The sequence below is a fragment of the Balaenoptera acutorostrata genome, chromosome 16 (assembly GCF_949987535.1).
Source record: "Balaenoptera acutorostrata chromosome 16, mBalAcu1.1, whole genome shotgun sequence".
Taxonomy (NCBI): Eukaryota; Metazoa; Chordata; class Mammalia; order Artiodactyla; family Balaenopteridae; genus Balaenoptera; species Balaenoptera acutorostrata.
The window spans coordinates 76,787,003-76,811,169 of record NC_080079.1 but is presented as its reverse complement, the minus strand read 5'-3'; the positions used below and the strand labels follow the sequence as shown (position 1 = coordinate 76,811,169).

The 24,167-nt window shown below is 37.0% G+C and overlaps 1 protein-coding gene across 4 annotated transcripts in view; it reads left to right on the top strand.

Annotated features, from left to right (window-relative positions):
- LYST (lysosomal trafficking regulator) overlaps window positions 1-24,167 on the top strand; it is a 195,228-nt gene that overhangs the window by 107,339 nt on the left and 63,722 nt on the right. For all 4 annotated transcript variants that reach the window (XM_057530732.1, XM_057530731.1, XM_057530730.1 and 1 more), the window contains 9 exons: window positions 1,459-2,086; window positions 2,808-2,985; window positions 4,762-4,931; window positions 6,198-6,428; window positions 8,406-8,572; window positions 9,436-9,588; window positions 15,399-15,590; window positions 17,263-17,441; window positions 19,174-19,380. In XM_057530732.1, the coding sequence (XP_057386715.1) occupies window positions 1,459-2,086; window positions 2,808-2,985; window positions 4,762-4,931; window positions 6,198-6,428; window positions 8,406-8,572; window positions 9,436-9,588; window positions 15,399-15,590; window positions 17,263-17,441; window positions 19,174-19,380 (2,105 nt within the window). The remainder of the gene's footprint in view (window positions 1-1,458; window positions 2,087-2,807; window positions 2,986-4,761; window positions 4,932-6,197; window positions 6,429-8,405; window positions 8,573-9,435; window positions 9,589-15,398; window positions 15,591-17,262; window positions 17,442-19,173; window positions 19,381-24,167) is intronic.

Genomic DNA, 24,167 nt, shown 5'->3' with positions numbered 1-24,167 from the left:
CTGAGACATTCCTTCTCCCAGACTGTTAGTCCCACCTACTCTTCTCTCCAGCTCCAATACAAACCATTAAGTAGACCGGTAAGATAGAGACATGGATAGATAGGACACAGTATCTGGGTATTAACCTCCAGTTTTCCTTCTCTCCCAAAGTGTTTCAGTTATTCTCTAGCACATTTTATGGCCTTTTATTATAATATTTTAAAGCTATGTTTTAATTAGTTTTATTTGGAATTTCATAGGAAGTGTCATTTTTTAAATCATTGTGCATCACTCTGAAACATTTTCTAGTACAATCATGCCCCCATTTTTTCCAGGTCGTTTGAACAGTCTCTTTTGGCAACCTTATTCCTCCAGCCAAAACCCAGAAATAACTAGGAAAAACTTCTGAGCTATGGAGCTGTTTTATTGCCACGAAGCCTGAGCTCTGAGCAGTTCATTCAGTGCTTGTTTACTTTATATCAGTGCTTCTCAAGTTTTAGCTTGCTGAAAAATCACTGGAGAGCTGGTTAAAACATAGATCCCTGGGCCCCTGCCTCACACGTTCTGATTCAGTAGATCTAGGGTGGAGCCTGAGAATGTGCATTTCGAACAGTCACACAGAGATGCTGATCCCATGCTCCTGGCCCACAGGCCATACCTTGAGTAGCATTCACTTATATCCCATGCACTAAGGATGAGAGTGATTTTTCTGGTCTCCTCCTACATAGAATATAAGAAGCAGAAAATTCGAGAGCTATAGCAAGAAGAGAAAAAACTGTTTCTTCTCAGTAATAGCAGCAAAAAGTGACTACAGAAAGAGAGGAGTGAGAGAACAGTCTAGGGACATTCAGCCTAGTAATAACAACACCAAGTACAACTATCACTAACATTTATTGAGCACCTATTATATGGCAGGCACTATGCTAGGTGCATCATGGATATGATCTCACTTAATCCTTAAAGCAGCCTTGCAAAGTAGATGTTCTGAACCCTCATTTTACATTTGCAGTAATGAACACTCATCTAATTAAATGATTTACCTAAGCCACCTAACTAGCTGAACTATCGCTTGAATCCTGTTATATCTTGTTGCAAAGCCCACACTCTTTCCACTGTATCAAACTGCATCCTAGTGACTGCTAGCCTGAGGTACATTGAGTTTCACTTAATTCACTTAATTTCACTTCAGTAGCACCATTAATCCTAATAACTTTGAATCACTCAGGCAATATTGTATTTTGTTAAGGAGACAGGTAAAGATATGTATTTTGGGAAAATTTTAATAAAAAGTAGTTAAAAGAAAAATAGTTTTAACCTTAAGAATTTTTAAGCATTAGTTACTGTGATCGTTAGCCTGTATGGGTTCTTTAATATCGCTAGATAAATGGGTTATTGCTCTGGTTGGGACCGATAGTGCAGTAAAGAAGTGGGCCCGCTCATAAGATTTTTCAGTACTGTTTTTCTGTCTACTCTCACCAGGAAACAATTCCTCCAGTACTCTTCCACAGCAGATGACTGCCAGCATGCTGCGTTCTAGAAGCCTACCAGCATTTCCTACTTCTTCACCTCAAATACAACCACGAAAATTGACTGGAAGTTTGGGTTGTAGTATTGACAAGTTACAAAGCGTTGTAGGTAATGATGTTGCTTCCCAACCAGAGAAATGGAGCCCTCAGCGGAGTTCCGAGACGCTGAAGAAAGGCAAAGAAGATGCTTTTGTCAGTAGCTGTGAGTCTGCAGAAACGGTTTGTGAAATGGAAGCTGTCCTTTCAGCCCATGCCTCTGTCAGTGGTGTCCCAAAAGGAACATCGGGACTTCCAGTGGTCAAAGTAGATCAGAAAGAGGTGGGAACAGAACCCAGATCAGATGATGACAGTCTTGGGGATGAGTTCTGCCCACGCCGACCTGATTACCTGAAGGGACTGGCCTCGTTCCAGCAAAGCCACAGCACTATTGCAAGCCTTGGTCTAGCTTTTCCCTCACAGAATGGCTCTGCAGCTGTCGGCCGGTGGCCAAGTCTTGTTGACAGGAACACCGAAGACTGGGAAAACTTTGCCTTTTCTCTCCGTTATGAGCCAAACCACAACCGAAATAGAAGTGCTCACAGGTACTCACATGTTTTTGTATGCCAAACCCCTCCCCGCTTTTTTTTTGTTTTAACTGTTCTTTGAAGAATTTCTGTACTTGTAGAAAAGTCTTTATTATGGGATCTCATATAACATATATATTAATAACAAACAAAGGTACCTTTCTCCTTATTTTAATACTAGGTGATATTGAATTCCATATTTAACCAAAGGATAAACCATAAATTGTTCCTGAAGAAAAAATTATCTTATGGTTTATTTAATTCCATATGGTTATTAGAGAAAAACTCTTCAGTTTAGGGAAATTATACGATTTATTATCGTTCCCAAAAGCATCTCAATTAGCACCGTCAGTGAAACTTTCCACACGATGATGGAAACGTTCACCTGCGCTGTCCACTGCAGGAGACACATAACGCACTTGAAATGTGGCCAGTGCAGCTGAGCAACTGGATTTTTAATTTAATTTTAAATAGTTTAAATAGCACAAGTGGCTAATGGAACTCACAGATGTAGAATAGACTAGTGTTTAATAGACGATATACCTAAAAAATACCGGTGATAAAAAGTGATGGCAAATTTGTTAATCACAGTTAAATCAGGAAACATTTTTTAAACCTTATGCACTTTTGTTTCATCTGTGAAAATTATTACTACTCATCACAGCTCTTAAGGTAATCATGAGGCACTACTTTCCTCCCTGATCTTGTTTTGGTAAGACTTTCTGGGTCTCTGTTTTAGTGTAACTGAAGATTGTTTGGTACCTGTATGCTGTGGGTTGTATGAACTCTTAAGCGGAGTTCTTCTCATCCTGCCTGATGTTATGCTGGAAGACGTGATGGACAGGCTCATTCAAGCAGATACGCTGTTGGTCCTCGTTAACCACCCATCACCTGCTGTGCAACAAGGAGTTATTAAAGTAAGGGCAAATGCGGAATACGTTGTCTTCATTTGGAACGATAAACATATGCGTAATTTAAAATTTGAATGTACGTATTCAAATAGACCTGAAGCTTTCTTTTATTCTTAGGCATAATGAGCTGATGTAGTTTGTTACTTCTTACCTCTATTTTTCTATGTCTTGTCATCCAGCTTTAAGCCCTCCTCCATATATTGATTCATATCGTATGTTTTTTAAAGTCTACTACTTACAAGGAACACACAGGTCATTGCAAGTCTCTCCTGCAGTGTAGTATCGTTAAATCTTAGACACTTACTTCAGGTTTCAGCTCAGATGTCACCTTCTCAAAGAGGCCTTCCCTGTTCACCTTTCAAACCAGTTTCTGTCTAGCCCTGTTCCTCACTTGTTCTATAATAGCATCCTAGGTGTGTCTTGTAATTATCTTTTTAATTTGTTTGTGTATTCATTTTTTTTTAACCTCCCATCCTGAAATATAAGTCCTGTGAGGGTAGGCGTCTTGTGTCTAATATATAAAAGGTCCTAAGTACATGGTTGGAAGAATAAATATTTGATATGAATGGTTCCCATTAGGAGACAACCCAATATTGAAATGGTCTTTAAAGATTCTCATTTTCTTAGTTTGATGTGGGATATTGTTAAATCAGTTGCAACCCACTATTTACTTAGCTTCCATTTCATGTGTAAAACACTGGGCTAGCTGCTATGTGGGATATAAAGGGGAATAAGCCTCTGTATTTAGGAGTTTATAGGCCAGTGGGGAAGAGAGACATATACCCAACTAAGTAAAATGTAAGGACTTGTGTGATCAGTGCTTCAGTGGTAGTATTAATAAAGAAGAACGGGAGCACAGGAAAAGCAAATAATTCTGATGCGGGAACCAGGGAAGGATTCATGCAAAAGGTGTATTTTGTATTATGCTGTAAACTTAGAAAGCTTTTTAAGTAGGGTGGTAAAGAGGTGTGTGTTTTGGGAAGAATAGTCTGTCACCACTGTGAGGGAGTGATTGCAGGGGAGAGAGAGGTGGAAGCATTGTGTTCGCAGGATATCACAGTGGTCCAAGGGAGAGATGATGAGTCCCTGATCTGGGGAAGTGGAAAGTCAAAGGACAGACAGATTTGAGAGACATTCACTGGAATGGAGGTGAGAGACCTTCATAATTACATGTAGGAAATCAGGACAAGAAAAGCCAAAAGTGAGATTAGCCTTGAAGTCTCATAGGATGGTGCTACTGTGCTCTAAGATCAGAACCATGGAAGAAGTGAGTTTGGAAGGAAAAATAATTACTTAGATTGTACACATGTTGCATTTAAGATGCTGGGAAAGGATGGAAGTTTAAGCCTATGCTCAAGATAAATAAAATGTTAAGAAGTCTAGAAAAATAGAGGTCTGGGATATTTTTTTTTTTTTTTTCAGAGAAAGCATCATACAGTGTTGATTCATTTTGCTTTTTTCAGAATTAGAATTAGGCACAAATATTCTACTTATACTCAGCTAAGGCTGCCAATCTGCTAGGTGTCCATGCTCAGCTAATAAGCTAGTTTCCCATCACAAAAATATTAAGGTCTCCAAGACAGGGTCATCATTAGCATTCCATAATAATCAGAGACAAAGTTCATTTTTGTTTTGCTATGGAGGTGGCATTTTTTTGAGCTTTCTCTGTTCTATACAGATGAAATTAAACAATAACTTACAACTACAAATATAATACACTGTCTGACTTGTATATATTATATAAAATTTTAATATATTGTCTAACTTAATTTTTTTCCTTAGCTATTAGATGCATATTTTAATAGAGCATCTAAGGAACAAAAGGATAAATTTCTGAAGAATCGTGGCTTTTCCTTGCTAGCCAACCAGTTGTATCTTCATCGGGGAACTCAGGAATTATTAGAATCCTTCATTGAAATGTTCTTTGGCCGACATGCTGGCCTTGATGAAGAGTAAGTGGGTTCTTCCCTCCACCAGAATTGGGGATCTTTTGTCTTAAATGTAAAATTTGTCAAACTGACTCTTAACAAAATTACTTGGTCACTCTTAGAAAAAATCTGCTAAAAGTCATTTTCCAGGTGAATCAATTTATTATTTTCCATATTATATTCTTTCTAATATAATTTCTTCCTTTTTATGTCATTAATTAGCTAGGAACTAGTAAGAAAGAAAGAAAGAAATGCTGCATCAGATGAAAGAAAGTGATAGTTAAGATTTGGTTTACAGTGTTAACCTGAGGTTAACTGAGAGGAAGGTGGCTTCTGTGGTCCCAGCAGCAGATTAAAGGAGGGCTCCGTAGACAAGCTCCTCACTCCCTCAGAGACCCGGGTTATCTGGGGAAGAATAAATCCCCCACCTGGAATTCCAGCACACTGATTACTGAGCTTTGTCCCTGGTATAACGCTGAAGGATTAGCAAATAAGTACAAAAATTAAAGAATATTTTTCTCCCAAGCCAAAAGTTTGGCAGAAAAGTTAAGCTGTGATTTCTGTGTATGATAAAGTAGAGAGAAATGTGTGTCTTTGTATTATTATTAAGTGTCTCCTACTTATTTGTAAGTAGACCAATTCAGACCTTGAAGAATTTACTTATTAGTTGCAGCAATGACAATAGTACTTTCCGTTCGCATACAGCTTTTGGCTCTTTCAAAGCAATTCTGCATCATCTCATTTGATTCTCACAGCAGTCTTGAGAAGAAAGTAGAGCAAATATCACCACACATATTTGACAGATAAAAAAAATGAGGTATAAAACATGTAAATAATTTCCCTCCATCCCAGAGACAAAGAGTATTGGAACAAGAACTCGAGATCCATTCCTTTCACTAGACCTCTTTTTACTAGTTCCCTGAAATACTGTGTAAAATAATAGTCATTTTTTTTCCTGCACACTTGTTATATAGATCCCTAGAGCAGGGGATCTTTGGACAACTTAGTGGTTCATGGACAAATTAAAGTGAGTCAATTAAAACCATGAAATTGTATAAATGTTTCCCTTGAATATTTGTGTATTTGCCTTGGAACAGACTTCTAGCAACACCTTTTATCTTTTTATTGGAGGGATTTATGATCTAAAAAAAGGTTAAGAATCCTTGCTTCCCTAATTTATGCTTTATAGCTTCAAAATCAAGTCAACAAAATGGCCCATATTGCAATCATTTTTCCTTATTTCATGGTTAATTGCTTCTAATGTGCTCTTAACTGTATTATTTATTATAGATTTGATCTGGAAGATGTGAAAAACATGGGACTTTTTCAGAAGTGGTCTGTCATTCCTATTCTGGGACTAATAGAGACCTCCTTATATGACAACGTGCTCTTGCATAACGCTCTCTTACTTCTTCTCCAAGTATTAAATTCTTGTTCTAAGGTAGCAGATATGTTGTTGGATAATGGTCTACTCTACGTGTTATGTAATACAGTAGCAGCTCTGAATGGATTAGAAAAGAAGTAAGTTTTAAATCATTATTTAAAACTACATCTGATAAAAACTTTGGAAAGGGAAAAACTTTACTAGCAGGTTACATTAAAGCATCTGATATTTCATAATACTTTCAAAGAATTTCTTTCCTCCAAAACTAAATTAAATTAAATTAAATTAAATTAAATTTGGAGGGCATATTTTTCCATCATTTTCAACAAAGTTTGGTTTAAAAAAAATAAGATATTTATATGACGTACTTTTAGGTATTTAGAACCTGAAGACAAGATGAATAAATTTAACTGTCCTCAAATATATTTACCAAGCTTCCACTGTAGTCTTATAAAAATTATTATCCCCATCAGGAATAGGATATTGAGGATTAGAGAGATGTAGTAACTTGTTGCAGATCACACAGCTAGTAAACAGAGAACTTGAGGCTGAATCTTCTCACTTCAGAAGCCTGTGCTCTACAGTCACCATGCTCTCCCACTTTTAGCGTGCTGTACCGCTGTCTACTACCATAAATGAATTTCTAGTAGCGAAAAGTACATTGGCAAATGGCTGCCCACCAAGTTGATTAACAGCTTTAAAAAATATGTTAGGCAATTATATTTTTATTTGGATTTTTGTGCCTTCGGTGTCTGCATTTATGATGTACAGTATAACATTTTTATTAGCATAATGTTAAGGTACAAATCTCCAGAAGCATCATCTTACTGCACGTTAAACATTAAATATTGGGCTTCCCTGGTGGCGCAGTGGTTGAGAGTCTGCCTGCTAATGCAGGGGACATGGGTTCGAGCCCTGGTCTGGGAAGATCCCACATGCCGCGGAGCAACTGGGCCCGTGAGCCACAGCTACTGAGCCTGCGTGTCTGGAGCCTGTGCTCCGCAACAACAGAGGCCGCGATAGTGAGAGGCCGGCGCACCGCGATGAAGAGTGGCCCCCGCTTGCCGCAACTAGAGGAAGCCCTCGTGCAGAAACGAAGACCCAACACAGCCAAATAAATAAATAAATAATAATTAAAGGTGCTAATAATTAAAAAAAAAACATTAAATATTAAATATATTTTTGCAGAGAAGGCAGAGCATATCCTCGGTGATCCTCTAGGCCAAGGAGGCTCTCTGGGTGCTAGAGAGGACTCCTTGTAGTCAGCTCAGTTCGGTTTTTATTGGGCACCTGTTTTATTTAGGATCTGTGTGCTGGGCATATGAGAAATACAAAGTATTATATTCCTCAAAACATTTAGTCTTGATTATAATACAGTGCATGAAATTGGTGGAACTTGGGAAGAGTACCAGCAGGCTCCTGCTAAGAGCAGTTTGTTGCTGTTGTTGTTTTAAAGAAACTGTACTTACGGAATGTCCCTATATGCTACTCTATTGATTGCGCCCCCGCCCAAATATACCATTTCTAACTCTTGCTTGATTTTGAAAAAGTAAGTGGAGAGGCTTAATATCACACACTGAGGTAGATTATCAAGGTTAAAAATTGAGGGATAGAAGATACTAATTCATATTTATTAGGTAGTTGTAAGTGATTAATACATATATTCAAATCTGTATCTCTTTTAATCCTTAAAATAAACATACTTTGTGTAAGTGAGATTCAGAGAGGTCAATTAATGTATTCAAATTCACCATCTCTGTGAAGCCTTCTCAGAACATCCCTCTTGATACCCACAGAATCTTCACCTTTAGTGTGTTGGGAACCTGCCAGTGCCTTCCCACAGTATCTTGTGTTAGTCTCTGTCGTTACATTTACCACCACTTACTGGTTATATTTATCTGTTCACTTGTCTGGTCCTTTGCAAGCTGAACTTTCACAGGAGTCAAAGCGTGTCTTCTTATTTCTGTTCCTAGCATGTAGTTTATGTAACCTGCCATAGAGTAAGCATGGATAAATATCGAATGAATGCATGAATGAATGAATGAATGAATACTGGCAGAACAGGAATTTAAACCAGTTCTTTTTGCCTTAAATTATTTGTTCTTTTTCTTTAGCGTTCCTTTGAATGAATACAGATTGCTTGTTTGTGATCTGCAGCAACTTTTCATAGCAGTTACAATTCATGCTTGCAGTTCCTCAGGCTCACAATATTTTAGAGTTATTGAAGATCTTATTGTACTGCTTGGATATCTTCAAAATAGCAAAAGCAAGAGGACCCAAAGTAAGATTTAATTTTCATGGATTTGTGGGGGGCAGTTGTATAATAGCCAAAAATGTTAGTAGAACCTAATCTCTTTCTCTGGCTTCTGTAGAGAGAGTGGGATAGAGGAGAGAAACTGTTTTACTAAAGGTTCATCCTTAACTTTGTTTACTGGCTTTAAAAAGAAGCCTTTTTAAGTGGCAAAAATTTAAAAGTGATGCCCTGATGTAATTAGTAGCTGCCAACACATCACTAAAAGAAGCTGCTGGGACTTCCCTGGTGGTGCAGTGGTTAAGACTCCACGCTTCCAATGCAGGGGGCCTGGGTTCGATCCCTGGTCGAGGAATAGATCCCACATGCATGCCGCAACTAAGAGTTCGCATGCTGCAACTAAGACCTGGTGCAACCAAATAAATAAATAAATATTTTAAAAAAAAACAAACAAACTGCTGATTTTTCTTACCAAGTAGAATGAAAAGGCTTATGCTGAATAGTAACATAAAACATTAGTTTTCTTTAGTGGCAAATATTATAGTGAATATGGGGCAGAAAAGTGTGAGGATTTCTGGTTAAACTTTTGCCTTATATATTAAAAAGGCTGTTCTTTAAAACAGTTATATAAAATAAAATAAATTTGTGAGCTAGTATTTTTCTATTGAATTTTTTTATAATAATCATTTGGAAATTTGCTTTAAAATTGATTTTAAAGACAGTTAAGAAATGTTTACTACCATTGAGAACCCACATTGATCAAAAATTTTTAATTTATCTCTAATAAAACATTATTGGCAGTTTTGATATTGCATGAATGTAAGAATCAATTCAATTAAAAAAAAATTAACAACCACATAGCTTGAAAACATTCTAGCATCTTCTGTTTTTAGATATGGCTGTTGCACTACAGTATAGAGTTCTCCAGGCTGCTATGGAGTTTATAAGGACCACCGCAAATCATGACACTGAAAACCTTACAGATTCATCTCAGTCACCATCTGCTCCCCATCATGCAATATTTCAAAAACGAAAGAGCATTGCTGGTGAGTGCTGAAATAATATTTTAATAATTATAAATGGAAGGTAGCTTGACTCTCCTGTATTCTGATGGCATTCACATTTTAAAACATTTCTTTGTTTCAAAAGCTAAACTATAAAGTTTGAGAAGGTTTTCCTCCCAGAGGAGGAAAACTGCTACTTTCCTACTGCTTTCTTTTCAGTGCTCTTCTCATTCAGTTATCTCTTGAGCACCTGCCATGTGCCAAGCACTGTGTTAAATGTTGACGATACAGTGATGAAAAAAAAAAAAAAAAAGACACAGATTCTTCCCTTCTACCATAAAGTAGTAGAGAAATGTAGAAGGTAGGAATAGAGACTGTAACAGGGCAGCCTGATTTACATCCAGAGTTAGGGAAGTCTCTGAGGAAGTGGGATTTCAATATAAGGGATGAGAAAGGAGTTAGCAGGAGCCAGAGGAAGAGTATTACAGGCAGAATGAACAGCTGACGTGCAGGTCCTGGGGCAGGAAAAAGCTAAGGTTGTTCAGAGAACTGAAAGAAAGCCATGTAGCTGAAGTATAGCCCTTGATGAGATAGTGCTGCCAGATGAGGCTGTACGGGACGGCATGAACCAGATCATGTGTCATCATATGGGCCATGTTAAGGAGTTTATTAGATTTTATCCTAATGGGAAGTTGTCAGAGGTTTTTAAGTAGCTGGCATGACATAACCAGATTTTCATTTTGTAAAGACCATTCTGGTTTCTGTGCAGAGTGGATTAGAGGAAAGTAGGAAAGGTAGTGGGAAGTGCAAGGAGGAGGCTATTGCAATAGTCAGGGCAGGAGGTGATGGTGGCTCGGATATGGTTATGTTATGCACGTGACTATAGGGCTTGCTCTAAGTGAGGACATGTCATCATATTCTAATTTTTAATATTGTTAGACTTATTTTTTCCACAAAATCTGCTCTGCCCTATATACACATTAATTCTGAAAGATAGCATAAACACCCCCCACACATACACATTGGCTCTATATATGCACGCGCACACACACACACACACACACACACACACATACATATATATACGTCTGTATGTACTGGACATAGGTACATGCACACACACACATATATATACACGTCTGTATATACTGGACATAGGTACATGCACACACACATATATATATATATACGTCTGTATATACTGGACATAGGTACAGGCGCGCGCACAAACACACACACACACACACGCACACATATTTCTCCAAACTGAGGACTTGGTAAATTGTTTGAAGTTTAATCACCCATACAGTCTTGAGAGCTTTTAAATCCAAATCTTTCTTCTACCTGGTTAAACTACTTCATTGTGGTCGGTGCTATGCCAAAGTTTAAAACCATGTGAAACACTCATCTGTAGAGAAAAGCTATCAAATATACATTGTTTCGCAGGAGTATGTTTACATTATGCTAAATGAAAGCTTATGTAAATAAAACTTGTAAAGCATCCACGTAACTAAACTTATCTCCCTATACATCCTTCTTTAATTAATTAATTAATTAATTATTTTTAACATGTTTATTGGAGTATAATTGCTTTACAATGGTGTGTTAGTTTCTGCTGTATAACAAAGTGAATCAGCTATACATATACATATATCCCCATATCTCTTCCCTCTTGTGTCTCCCTCCCACCCTCCCTATCCCACCCCTCTAGGTGGTCACAGAGCACCGAGCTGATCTCCCTGTGCTATGCAGCTGCTTCCCACTAGCTATCTATTTTACATTTGGTAGTGTATATATGTCCATGCCACTCTCTCACTTCGTCCCAGCTTACCCTTCCCCCTCCCCGTGTCCTCAAGTCCATTCTCTACATCTGTGTTTTTATTCCTGTCCTGCCCCTAGGTTCATCAGAACCTTTTTTTAGATTCCGTGTATATGTGTTAGCATACAGTATTTGTTTTTCTCTTTCTGACCGACTTCACTCTGTATGACAGACTGTAGGTCTATCCACCTCACTACAAATAACTCAATTTCGTTTCCTTTTATGGCTGAGTAATACTCCATTGTAAATATGTGCCACATCTTCTTTATCCTTCCTTGATGTACTATCTGAATATAATCTGTCCTCATGAGCTTCCCTCCCAGTTGTGCCTCTTTTGTCCCGGGTAGAATTCCATCTTTTACCAAGTCTGGCAGTAGTGCTCAACTGCCTGCATGCCAGAAGGTGACTTTTGGACCACTTTCCCTTTGCAGGATTTCTTAGTCAGAGACTGCTTAGATGGAATTCACCCTCTTTGACAGAGGAAAGTATACCTTTACTACCTGAACAAATGCCTGCGATTTCTTCCTTCTTGACGTTTCTCTTTCTCATATCTGTTTCTTCCCTTTTCTACCTAGTTCCCTGGTTTAGTTTATGATCAGCTGGTGCCTGGGCTAACACAGCAGCCCTTTTGCTATTTTCTGTTTGGTCTGTGATTTCTCTAACAGTCTGTCATCTCTCTCTTTATGTACTAGCGCTTTTATCACCCTAAGCCTAAGAGCCCCGCAGAGCTCCACGTTTGTATTATTTATTTTTTCTTTGTGTGAGTCATTTTAAAGTGGATAATAGACTTCTAGTCCTTTCTCTAAACCATTCTCCTTTTTGTTCCTGACTCCTCTAGCCTCTTCTGCTGCTGGGGCTTATATTTTTCACACTACCTAAGTAAATGCAGTTACTGTAAGGCCACATGAGGCTTATAGAATCCTAAAAATTTTGAACTTGATAAAAGACCTTGAAAGTCGTCCAGTCCAGCCTGCTCCTGTTGCAGATGCACCGAGGCCTAGACTTAGAGGCTGCTGGAGCGAGGCCCCTGCACTCGTCTCTTTGTGTCCTACCCAACACCCACTCCTCCCAGGTCTGTTGTATCTTTATGTCTCTCCCAGGTCTCTCCCAAGAATTCTTCCTGTTTTAAATACTACCTTATTTAAATTCTGTCATTGTGAATCCAGTTTATAAAACTCCATTTTACATGTGTTAAACTGTTGCTTTGTATTTCCTTCCATGTTGTTTTACACATGTATTTGGCAAAGCCTGTGCTTTATTTGTTCAGTATTAGTCAAAAATTATTGTCAAAAGTGTGTTGGCCTTGTACACTGTCGGTGCAAAACATACACAGTGCTGAAGCTCCTCTGCTTCTGAGCAGTGTGGTTATTAAAAACTCACTGAAGTCCATTTGTTCATGATACTGAAGTGACTAAGAGGGATTTATATTTCCATCATTTAGATAATGAACTGTTCCTTCAAAGATTTCATACACGCTGTTCTCATTAGTGACAGATGTTTGGAGGGATGTTTTTCTCCTGGATAGACTTGTTTAGCGTTTACTGAAAACTGCTGAGACGGCGGGCGTCTCCAGCCCCACAGCCGCCACCCCTGCACCTCCCGCGGGCCTCGTGGGGGCAGCTCCTCCTGTGGCCGCACACCACAGTGTTTGACGGCAGCCAGGTTCGCTCAGGCTGTGGACCCCAGGATACCCGTGGCCTGGGACCAGCGTTTCTTCAGCAGCACGGCCGCCGCATCTAGATTGCGAGGTCTCCTGCTCTTGGAGGCGTTAGGTAGTATTTTATTGCCAGCTTAACCTTCTTGCAGCCTGACTCGTGTACCATGCTGCTCAACAGCTCCGATGGTTCCCTACCACCGGTGAACAAAGCGCCGATTCCTTAGTGTCTGTGTCTTTTTTTTTAATATACATAGATATGTATAAGAGAGAGAGAGAATTCTGCTTGAATAGTATCATCACTATTTAGTATCACTCAACCTTCTGTTTGTAAACTGATTTATAATTCTACTCAATATAGTATACTTTTCCATATAATATAAATATTCTTATATTTAATGAATGCCTAATAATCTGTTAGATTTGCCATGATCTTCTTCCCCAACCATTATCAATAAACAAAGGTTTTTTTTTTTTATTTGTTTGTTTTTGCTATTATAACAGGATAGCAATGTACATTCTTACATGTGTATTTTTTCCCTTGTCTGCTTATCAATATAAAAAACTTTACACATCACCTTAATATACAAAGGAAGAAGTAAGTGTTAGGGTATTATTTAAAGAGCTACACATACATTTAAACTGTCATAAATAATCATATATATGTGTGTGTGTATATATATAGATATATATCGTGTTATTGATATAATTCACCTGCCAATGAATTTCCTTTCTATTTCAACCATTAATAACAATACCAACTATTAACTTTTAATTCTTTGTATGAGACAGACATTGTGTTTCACGTACATTATTTCATTTAATCCACAGAACAAACCTCTTTATCCATTCATTCAGCCATCAGATATTTATTGAGCATCAGCCATGTATCAGTTATTATTTCCTCTGGTCTCATGAAACTTATACTTTACTGGAGAAAATGGTCAGTAAGCCTGTAAACAGATATATTTAGTATAGTGTCAGATAGTGACACATATCTACCTGTGAGGTAGGCTCTGTTTTACTTTGTAATCCACATCTTACATATAAGGAACCTGAGGCTTAGAAAGCAGAGTATGTGAGGCCACACCAGCTCAGTGCAGCTTCACGGCCTGACTGCTGGGATACCCTCCCACTTTTTCAAGCACATAGAACTGAAGAAGACTTAACATTTCCTTATTTGGTGTATTGCTGTGTCTCTGAATTGTGATTATCAGCTGCTTATACAGCATGAAAGCTGTCAGAGATGTAGACATTTGGAAGAATCTGCTTAAGCTAAGGACATCATCTGATAATATTATTCTTGAGGATATCCCAGATATGAATTTTTCTTCTTTTTATTTGCTTCATTTTTGCCTCAAAGGTGACTCCACCTACCAAAATGTATTAACTGATAAAAAATACTGATTACCTAAAATACTGGACAATCTAAAATGCCATTAAAATATTTACATATCTTGCAGGACGAGTCATTAAAACCTATTGTAAGTAATGTGTATAGAGGCTATTTGTGGACTTTGATATATATGCTTTCATAATTTAAAAAAAGGTTCAATTCCAATGAAGGATTTCATTATTCCTCACCTACCAAGACGTCATTTTGGTTCCTGTGGTCAACTTCCGATGCCCTTCTCCTTCAGTCCATTAAATGAAGACTCAGTCCCCTCCTTTTCTCCTGGATCCGCTCCCTGTGTGGTGCCTGTCAGAGCAGGTGCAGTAACGATGCAGAAACCCCATTCCTGCCTCTTTAACCCGAGGAAACATTTCTCGGGAAACGCTTTTTAGGATTGAATCCCACGTGATGCGTATGTTCCAAATCACTTTAATATCTGAGCTCTTCACTTTATTTGGCTGATTTCTACTACATCACTATATACGATTTTCAAAACTAATTTATAAAATTCAGCAATGTTAATTACCCGGAAATAGTAATGTTCATGCTAAAATGTGATGTGCTTTAAAAAGCTGTTGATTATTTTGGAATACAAGGAAGTGAAACAGTATTTGAAAATATTTTGTCAAAACATTCTGAACTGTCTGTGTGTATATATATATACACACAGACACACACACACACACACACACCCTTCTAAGAGTTCGAGTTTTTCAGAGGACTAAAATTTTGCCAAATGATATCCACCCTACTAAGCTGTGTCACAAGCTTCAACATTCTTGTTTAGGACTTTGACATCAGAGGTACTGTTGCACTTCTTCAAAGAGGGAAAACATACTTTCTCATAATCACTCTCTTTCCTTTGTTTAAATTACCTTTGAATTAAAGTTCTTTTCATGGTCTGATAATCAAAAAGTTACAGCAGGAATAGTTTCTTTGGTCCTTGTTAACTCTGGCGTTTGACGTTTTAATTTATATACTTGAAGGTCCTCGAAAATTTCCCCTTGCTCAAACTGACTCTCTTCTGATGAAAATGCGTTCAGTAGCAAGTGATGAACTTCATATGATGATCCAACGGAGAATGAGCCAGGAGAATCCTGTCCAGGCAACCGAAACAGAGCTTGCACAGAGACTGCAGCGGCTCACCATTTTAGCAGTTAACAGGATTATTTATCAAGGTAGGACTAGAGAATAAATACGTTCTTACTCAGATATTGAACTAAAAGGAAAATAAGAGAGAACTGACTAGGTTTCACATTTTTTAACAGCATTATATTTTCATTGTTAGCATCCACACTGGTAAAAGAATCTCTCATTTGGAACTAATAGCCTTGAATAACATTCCACTTTTTAATATGTTAAATGCTGGCCTAGACTGACCATTGAAGTTTAAAATAGTACAGCACCTCCAATATATTTTTTAAACTTTTCTTTGAGATAATCATAGGTTCACATACAGTTGTTAGGAAATATTACAGAGATCCTGTGTACCCTTTACCCAGTTTCCCCCGATAGATCTTGCAAAACTATAGTCCAGTATCAGTACCAGGATATTGACATGGATACAGTCAAGAAAAAGAACATTTCCGTCACCACAAGAATCTATATGTTGCCTTTTAGCACCACACCCATCTTCCTCCCACCCCCATCCCTTCCTCAATCCCTGGCAACTATCAATCTGTTGTCCATTTATATATTTTCATCATTTCAAGAATGCTAAATAAATGGAATCATACAGTATGCAGCCTTGTGTAGGATTGGCTTTTATCACTCAGCATAATTCTCTGTAGAGTCTTCCTGGTTGTTGCACGTATCAATAGTTTGTTCCTTTTTTGTTTTTGGTGAGTAATAGTCCATAGCATAGATGTCACAGTTTAGTCATTTAGCTGTTGAAAGTTGATCTGGGTGTTTTTCAGTTTGGGGTTATTACAAATAAAGCTAGCTGCTATAAACATTTATGTAAAATTTTTGTGTGAACATGGGGCTTTCCTTTTCTGGGATAAATGTCCAAGAGTGCAGTTTCTAGGTTGTACAGTAGTTGTGTGTTTTGTTCTTGTTAAGAAACTGCCAAACTTTTCTAGAGTGGCAGTATAATTTTATATTCCTACCAGCAATGTGTGAGTGATCCAGTTTTCTTCATGTCTTTACCAGCATTAAGAGTTTCACTGTTTTTAATTTCAGCCATTCTGATAGGTAATATAGGGGTATAGCCTTGTGGTTTCAATGTGCGTTTCTACAGGGGCTAAATGATTTGTATATTTATATATAAACTTTAATACCTACAGCAACCACTAAAAAGCTATGCAAAGAAATAGACTCAAAAACACTATAGATAAGTCAAAATTCTAAAAAACGTTCAAGTGACACACAAGGTGTTTTTTTTTTTAACTTTTCTAATTTATATTTGGGGCAACCAGCCTCCAGGGTAAACTGTGAAATTGAACCATTTTTATCACATGCATGGCATTTGATGGGATAGCATGTCCAGTGAAACAGGTCTGCACATCTGTCTAATGTAAATATCACATGGTCTTTATGTTTAATTTGTACAAGAACCTTTATGACTTTAATAATTTTGCAGTTTAATTCATCTTCATTAGTAAAATAAACCTTTGATTTAGAACTGCGTGACTTATGTATGTTTAAATTTCTACATTGTTTTAGGTGAATTCATTTTCTCTAGTATATTGTATTTTCTACATCTAATACACCTACTACACATTTATATTGTGACAACTGAATCAGAAATTACATAGACTATTTTTGCCAGCATCATTACCATTTGTAATGGCTAGTGATTTGACTAATTTTTTGACTTGACTAATTTTTTATTCTTCTTTTAATTCAAAGAGTTTAATCCAGACATTATTGACATTTTGAGTACTCCAGAAAATGCACCGCAAAGCAAGACCTCAGTTTCCCAGACTGAAATTTCTGAAGAAATTATTTATCATGAACAGCCTTCTGCTTTCAATCCATTTCAGAAAGAAATGTTCACATATCTGGTGGAAGGCTTCAAAGTATCCACTGTAAGTAAATTAATTACATGGGAAACGTTCATTCACAGAAAAGGAGCAGGGGTTTTATATGTCTGTATTATATGTTTTCAAAATCATATTCCTACACTTTCACAGCGTTTTCTGAAACTCAGACAACTTGAATGTTAATAACAGAGTAAAATGTATTGCTAATTTATCCTTTCGAAAAGGACTCACTTCATGCAGCATTGGTTTTTAAGCCTGTAACCCAACAACCATGTTCTAATGTTGTAATTTTGTAACTAAGAACAGCACCAGAAAAGAGTAGGAATTTGATGATTACTATGAGGTTTAAACTAATAACCTGTTTTTAACGGACTTTATTTATAGCTACCTACTCTAGAATTATTATTATTATGAATAATTATGAAGTGTATGTAGATGTTGCCTTAAGCATACCCAACAGCTTCAAAGTGACACAGAGAACACTGACAAGCGTCAGGCTCCATTTATCATCAACTCACTTAGGGTTCCGTGGGCCACTCACAATTGACCATAGGGAACAAATTGGTCAGTACACTCCGTAGATACCAAAGGCTAATCTCATTCTAGCAGAACTCATAAATCATGATTCTGCCAGTCTCTAAATCTAAACTAGATTTTGTTGTCTGCAGGTTCCACTTAGAGCTGAATCATTCACACAGAGCCCTTAGGACTAGGAGTAATTGGAGAGCCTTTTCCAAAACTCAGAATAAACTCTAAAATGTACTGATTCCAGTTTTTAAACCAGATGCAGGATATTTGATCAGGATTGGGTTAACCTTAGTGGGACCACAATCAAAACAACTTATTTGGTTATTTGTTAGGGGATATTGATGGTCAATTTACATGTAGTTCTTAATTTGTGACAATTATACTCAGTGTTTTAGTACTAATTCAAGTCTTTATTATGAATCCTTTCTCTTTTATATTGCAAAATCAATGTAGGCTTATCTACCACTGTTCTTTGATGGTTCTTTTTTTTTTTCCCTTTTAAGATTTCCAAGCCCTAGGTAATTTTTTTAAGCGGCTTCGGACTTTAGCTTCTTTGTCTCTCCTTTTTAAAATTGTGGTAAAATATACATAACATAAATTTTGCTATTTAAGTGTACATATCAGTGACCTTAAGTCCATTCACACTGTTGTGCAACCATTACCACTATCCATCCCCAGAGCTTTCTCCATTGTCCCAAACTGAAACTCTGTGCCCATGAAATAGTAACTCCCCATTAGCCTCTCCCCCAGCCCCGATAAACCGCTGTTCTACTTTGTCTCTATGACTTTGACTTTCTAGATACCTCGACTTTGACTTTCTAGATACCTCATATAAGTTATCATACAATATTTAATATAATATTTGTCCTTTTTGTATGTGGCTTATTTCATGATTCATTTTAGTAAAATGTCTTTAAGTTCATTCATACTGAAGCATGTATCAGAACTCCCTTTTTAAGGCTGAACAGTATTCCATTCTGTGTATATACCACGTTTTGTTTACCCATTCATCTGTCAGTGGGTACTTGGATTGTTTCTGCCTTTTGGCTATTTTGAACAATGCTGCTGTAAACACTGGTGTATATCCATCTCTTTTAAACCCCATTTGTATGGGTGTACATGTCTTTCTAATTTCAACTGTTTAAAAATTCTAGAGTAAAACATGTTCTGTGATTTTTAGGACTGTGTTGAGGTTAGGATATTATTGCTTAAGAAGTTTGATCCTAATTCATTCCTGTTTTGATTTAAGGGTTCAAGTAAAGCCAGTGGTTCCAGACAGCAGTGGGCTAAAATCTTATGGTCTTGTAAGGAAACCTTCCGAATGCAGCTTGGGAGACTGCTCGTGCATATTTTGTCACCAGCCCACCCTTCACAAGAGAGAAAGCAAATTTTTGAAATAGTTCGTGAACCAAATCACCAGGAAATACTACGAGACTGTCTTAGCCCATCCCTGCAAGTAAGTACCCCAGTACTTCGTAAGTAAAAACTATTGGTCAAATATAAAACTGTGCAAAACAAGAACTGAAATTAAACTGTATTTTCATGCCAAACACCATAAATTAGTTTTCTTACCAAATAAATATTTTCTGAGGTCTTTCTTCAGATGCTCTTTACCAGAGTCAATTTGACCTCTCTGTTTATTCCCCATTTTTTTCCATGGTTTAAGAAGTTCTGTATCTGAGTTCTTATAAGACCCTTTGTAGTTTGTTACTAAATCTTGAAGTGTTTTCTTTAAGAACTGTTTGGAGACTTTTTTAAGCAATATATTATCCATGAAACATCTATAGTGAATAGCTCGAACAACAGTACATATAACATATTTCAAAAATATTTACAGTAAGTTAAAATAAAAAATATTTGTTGATCATCTGGAATGATAAAATCAAAATACTTAAAGAATTTTAAAGTCTATAAATTCTATCACTTAACTAGTGATAGATGGAGAATTTGAATGGTACAACCATTCTAGACAGCTGTTCAGCAGTTTCTTATAAAATTAAACATACCCTTAACCTGTGACCCTAAAATTCCATTTTTAGGTATTTACCTAAGAGAAATTACAACATATGTCCATAAAAAGACTAGTAGAAGAATATCCATGGCAGCCTTTTTACTAATAGCCAGAAACCGGAAATAACCCAAGTGTCTGTCACTGGGAGAATGTGTAACTAAGTTGTGATATATTTATACAGTAGACTACTATACAAGCAATAAAAAGGAACAGACTACTGATACACCCACCAATATGGTTGAAGCTCAAAATCATTGTGTCAGTGAAAGGGACAGCCAAGCACAAAAGAGTAGACATTCTGTGATTCTATTCATATGAAGCCCAAGAACAGGCAAAATTAAGATATGATCATAAAATTCAAGCAGTAGTTGTCTCTGTGAGGAGAGGGGCAGTGAGAAGGGGAGTTGCTTGGAAAGGGGCATAAGGAAACTGCCTGGGGTGATAAAAATGTGCTGCATCTTAGTTTGGGTAGTGGTTACATGGGCGTATGCAGTTGTCAGAACTCGTAGAAATGAACATTTAATGTCTATATGCTTTATTGAATGCAAATTATACCCCTATAAATAAAGTATTAGATGATATTTAAGAAAGGACGGGTATCCCTTTTATATCCCTGGGAAACTCAGATTTATCATACTAAGAACCAGAAGGTTATAGATTTGAAGTGATACTTTTAGGTGCTCTTTCCAGTATTAAGACTCTCTCAGGTGCACTAAGGGCATTGTCTTTCCTTTCCCAAGGCAGAAGCATAACTAGCCCATAGTTTCCTTCTGTGGAGAATTCAAAGAGATGTTCTTTCATTGCTTTATACTTAGCAAAGCTGCCGTCTCTCTGAATCCAGCCCTGATGTTCCCATGCCTCTCCCACCAGCCTCCCTTCTCTACTGCTCCATTTCTGTTGGTGGTTTCCTTACTGCTTTCGGCTTGAAACATTGGAACTACGGTTGACTTTCTTCTCTCTTTTGAATCCATTTTATTACCAAGGCCAGTTATTTGTCTAGTCCTGCCTTTCTCTATAGTCTGCCCACCCATCCTAGTTTACATTTTCACCCCTTATGCTTGAATCACTAGAATAACCTCCTCTCCACCTCAAGACCAAAAACTCTTATCTGGTAATTTTTTTAAGGTTTATTATGGCAACATTCAAGCATACCTAAAAGTTGGGAGAAATCAGAAAAAGAACCCCGCATGACATTACGCAGCTTTAATTTTTCTTTGTAGTATTTTGAAACAAATGTCAGATATCAAATCGTTTTACCTGTAAATACTTCAGTATGTATCTCTGACTGATAGGACTTTGTTTTAACTTATCACTCTCTGTGATTGTAACAATAATTCCTTACTATCATCTAATACCCAGTGTTTAAATTTTCCTAATTTTCTTATATTTTTTTAAATAGTTCTCTTGATTCTGGACCCAAACAAGGCCCTTATACTGCATTTGTTTGATGTGTGCTACATCTTTTTAATCCTGGCAGTTATCCTCCCCAAACCTTTTTTTTTTTAATGTCATGTATTTGTTGGTGACACTGGGTCATTTGTTCTGTAGAATTTCCCACATTCTGGATTTGGCTGATTGCATCCTTGTGGCTCTAGATCTAGAGGCTTGACTAGATTTCAGTTCTTGATTTCATATTTGCCTTCGTGCTTGGTGTTTTAAAAGAATACTTTAGTAGGAGTGCTTTCCGTTTTCCGTTACATCATGGCAGGAGGCAGAGAATGTCTGGTTGCTCTGCTCTTTGAGATGGTGGCAGCGTGATTCATCCGTTATGAAGTTCATCCTCAGTCTTTAACCTAATAGTTTTAGCAGCCATCGATGATACAGCTGCCAGGATCCATTTTTTGATTAGGAGCTGCAAAATAGTGATTTCTCTATGTTTCTCATTCCACCAGCATCTATTAGCTCTGATTCTTCTATTGGGAAGAATATTCCCTTGTCAGCTATTTGGCTACCCTGAAATATAGTCTGTATAGGAAAGGCGCAAGGTAAATGCTTGCTTCTTTCCTCCGTTTGTTTTTAGAATAATAAGTTGGTGCCCTGGCAACCTTTAATTTTTGTATTTGTTTTTATTTTTGAGGTCTCGTCATGAACTCAGGTATTTTTTTTTATAAATTTCATAAGTAGTTTCACACCTTTGCAGTTATTTTTCTGTTTGATGTTCAGATTAACACCTCTGTAGATTCAAGTTGTTTTATCCTTTTAACATGGCCTTTTTAATTTTTAACAAGTTAATATGATTAACTTCCTTCCATTCTGGAGCAGAAGAATGTCCCGGGCTCATCTTGTACATTTCCTTCCCTGGGCCTGGAACCAAACTCTTCCCCCAAGAAGCCCCTATTTCCTTTTAATGAGATAATAGTATTTAGAGACTATAAAGCTAGGGACTAGGTACGTTTATTTCTATTGGTTTGTCATTTCTTCTCAGCCTTTTTAGTGAACAAAGCTAAGAATTGTGTATTTTTTTAGGAAGAAAAATAGATCATGAATTCATGATTTTCTTGGAGTTTATATTTCTTTTTATTAATGTTGATAAGCTAAATTCCTGATGACATTACCATAATTACTTATTTGCTTTATCTATCTATAAAACATTTTCAAAATAAGATGACAACATTATCACTTATAACAAACCTACTGAATGCAGTTTAAGATTTCTTGGTGGTTCTTCTGTCCTTAGGATACCATTATGGGTGTACCACGAAAATAGTGTATTGTAAAAGCATTTAAAATAATTATCTCTATTTGGTTATGCCACCAACTTGGCATCAAGTAACTAGTTAGGTTCTTTTTTTTTTTCCTTCAATTTGCTTTCTGTTTTTAGAGATTCCACTGGGTATTTATTTGTTGAATTTTGTTTTTAATTACATAAAATGTCTGCCTGGTTCCAAAATCAAAATTGTGAAACATAGCACATTCGAAGAGGTTCTAGCTTTTATCTCTATACCCTTCCCTCATTCTTTCCCTTTCCCTGAAGGTAACCATCCTTACTTGGTTTTTTAATTTCTTTTGGGCATATAAGCAAATCTGTGACACACACACACGTGTATATTATCTCCCTCACTTCTTAATACAAAGAAAGATAGTGAATCATACATATCCTTCTCACTCTACTTTCTTCAAGTAACAGTGTATCCTAGCGATCGTTCCGCAGCAATATAGAGAGCTCTTCTCATGCCTTTTTACAGCTGCCTACAAGCTGTGTTCCGTTTGTAATCTGCCTGATTTTTTTTTTTTTTTAATTCTGCATGGTTTTTAAAGCCCCAAGCTTCTCTTCTACTATTACAACTTGAGTCTGGTTAATTCTCTAGTCTATGGCTCTTCCTTTTTTCAAGATAGTCCCATCTTTTCTCTTATAACCTCTTCACATCCCTGTAGTCCTACTGACAAGCTGCTTTATTCATGGTGTCCACTCAGCACACAACTCCGTCTCTCCTCCCCTTTGTCTGTTTATATGCCCGTTCTGTCCATTTAGGCACGTACCCACATCACGTGGTACCACCTTCAAAGCCTTCCTTCCTTTCTTCATTTAGTCCACTCAGAACTCTTCCTTCTTGAAACTTCATTGAAAATTTTATTTTTACACATTTTAACATTTTATTATTTTCTTAGGATTTGTGTTTAATAGATTCGATTCCTTAAATCAGTTTTCTGAGAGCTGAAAACAAGACTCTGTGTGTGTGTGTCTCCAATAACACCTTTTCTAGTCCCAGGAACTGCAGCCAATAAATGATTGATCAGAGGATGTTAAAATGAGATATTAGAAACAACTTCAGTGTCTAGAAAAATCATGTGTTTCTTTGGATATCCAGAATGAATAAAAACATTTCTGCTAGTTTTTCAAGATGATTTTAAAATGTCACTGAATACTAAACTGAAATATTTTTAGAGTTCTATCAAGAACATTGCCTTTAAGATACACATATGAAAATATTCTAGTCAGTTACCATTTCTCTTTATTTGCCAACTCTTCAGGCCTTTTACTTGCAGAGCATCTGTTCATTTTTCTCTTTTGGTCAGGTAGCAGCTGTCTCCTGACTAATTTAAAATGTTGCATTAAAATGAGCTTTGCTATTTTCATCATTGCATATGTTCATCTTATGCTTTTGCGAAATGACATGATGCGATTCAGCGTGTTAATTTAAATATCACCCAAAATGTAATAGTTTCCAAATCCATTTGTTGACTATTCACAGTTTAAAATATCATAAAGCCAAATGCAGTGATATTTGTAT